This window comes from Mastomys coucha, unplaced genomic scaffold (assembly GCF_008632895.1).
Source record: "Mastomys coucha isolate ucsf_1 unplaced genomic scaffold, UCSF_Mcou_1 pScaffold18, whole genome shotgun sequence".
NCBI classification, from domain to species: domain Eukaryota; kingdom Metazoa; phylum Chordata; class Mammalia; order Rodentia; family Muridae; genus Mastomys; species Mastomys coucha.
This window is the reverse complement of record NW_022196900.1, coordinates 95898810-95899896: the sequence shown is the minus strand read 5'-3', so window position 1 is coordinate 95899896 and position 1087 is coordinate 95898810. Positions and strand designations below refer to the sequence as shown.

General features: G+C 61.6%; 1 protein-coding gene across 9 annotated transcripts in view; it reads right to left on the bottom strand.

The window, feature by feature from the left end:
- The window catches only part of Ubr4 (ubiquitin protein ligase E3 component n-recognin 4), a 113957-nt gene extending 113405 nt beyond the window's left edge, over positions 1-552 (bottom strand). For all 9 annotated transcript variants that reach the window (XM_031379259.1, XM_031379261.1, XM_031379263.1 and 6 more), the window contains exon 1: positions 291-552. In XM_031379259.1, the coding sequence (XP_031235119.1) occupies positions 291-466 (176 nt within the window). In that variant the 5' untranslated portion in view covers positions 467-552. The remainder of the gene's footprint in view (positions 1-290) is intronic.
- Between the last annotated feature and the right edge of the window lie 535 nt (positions 553-1087).

The window sequence follows — 1087 nt, the reverse complement described above, 5'->3', positions numbered from 1 at the left end:
GGGGGACACCGGTCAAGCAGCACCTTGCATCTCAAGGGCCAGTTCTCAAATGCGTCCGGCCACGCCCTCCAGCAAGAGCAGCCATAAAAGTTTTGCTCTAGAGGGTAAATCAAGTCAGGGATGGTTTACGCCAGAGCTGGGTGGAAACCAGAAGAGCTCTCGTCCCCAGCGCCCGGAGTCCCGAAGCCATGCGTGGGGTGGACTCCCGACGAGAAGCTGCCTGACAGAGTGGACTCACGACCCGGCACGTCCTCCCCTCCCCCCCCACCCGCGGCGCCGCCGCCCGGTACCTCTCGATGACTGAGGCCACCAGCTGCGGCAACTCCTTCATCTCGAAGGCGGAGTAGGACGCGGACAGTAGGGGCCGCACCGCCACCTCCCAGCCCGGGGTCGTGTCCTGCCCGGTCGCCGGGGCTCCGGGCGCTGGAGCTGCTGCCGCCGCCTCTTCGCCGCCGCTCGTCGCCATCTTTCGTCGTACTACTGCGGCTCCCTCCGGGGGCTTGCCACCGGCCCAGCGCCGCCTCCCGGGAGGGGGCGGAAGTGACGCACTCGTGCGCGTCAGACAGCGCGCCGCGGGTCGCCTAACAAAAACGCAAAGAGCTGGACGGCCTCTGGGGCGAGCTCGCCCCAGGATAGTGCGCCTGCGCAGAATTGAGCATGCCCGAGGTCGGCGAGAAGCAATGCCCTCTGCGCATGCGCCGCGGCGGTGAACAGCACTGCGCATGCTCGCAGGAAGCGCTAACTACCGCGCGTGCGGGCCCCCGCTTTAAGCGGCAATATGGTTCCCCAACCTCCTGGGTATGTAAGTCTAATCTTTCTGAGCAGCTCTGGTGCCATGGTAAAAGTTAAGGGTGATTCGGAAGAGATGTGCAAGGCAGTGGAACGGCGCCATCCTAGGACAGTTAGGAGAGAGAGGAGGCCTGTTCAGTGTTAGTCATTTCCTAGGCCCAGTGTACCGCATGAGTAGCCAGCCATTCTAGCTCTTACCACTTCGCAAGCTTTCGGCGCACACTTCCGCTTGGTAATGATTTTCTTTATGAGTTCCTATTTTTGCAGTCACTTCTTTATATGTTTAGAATCCCTTAAG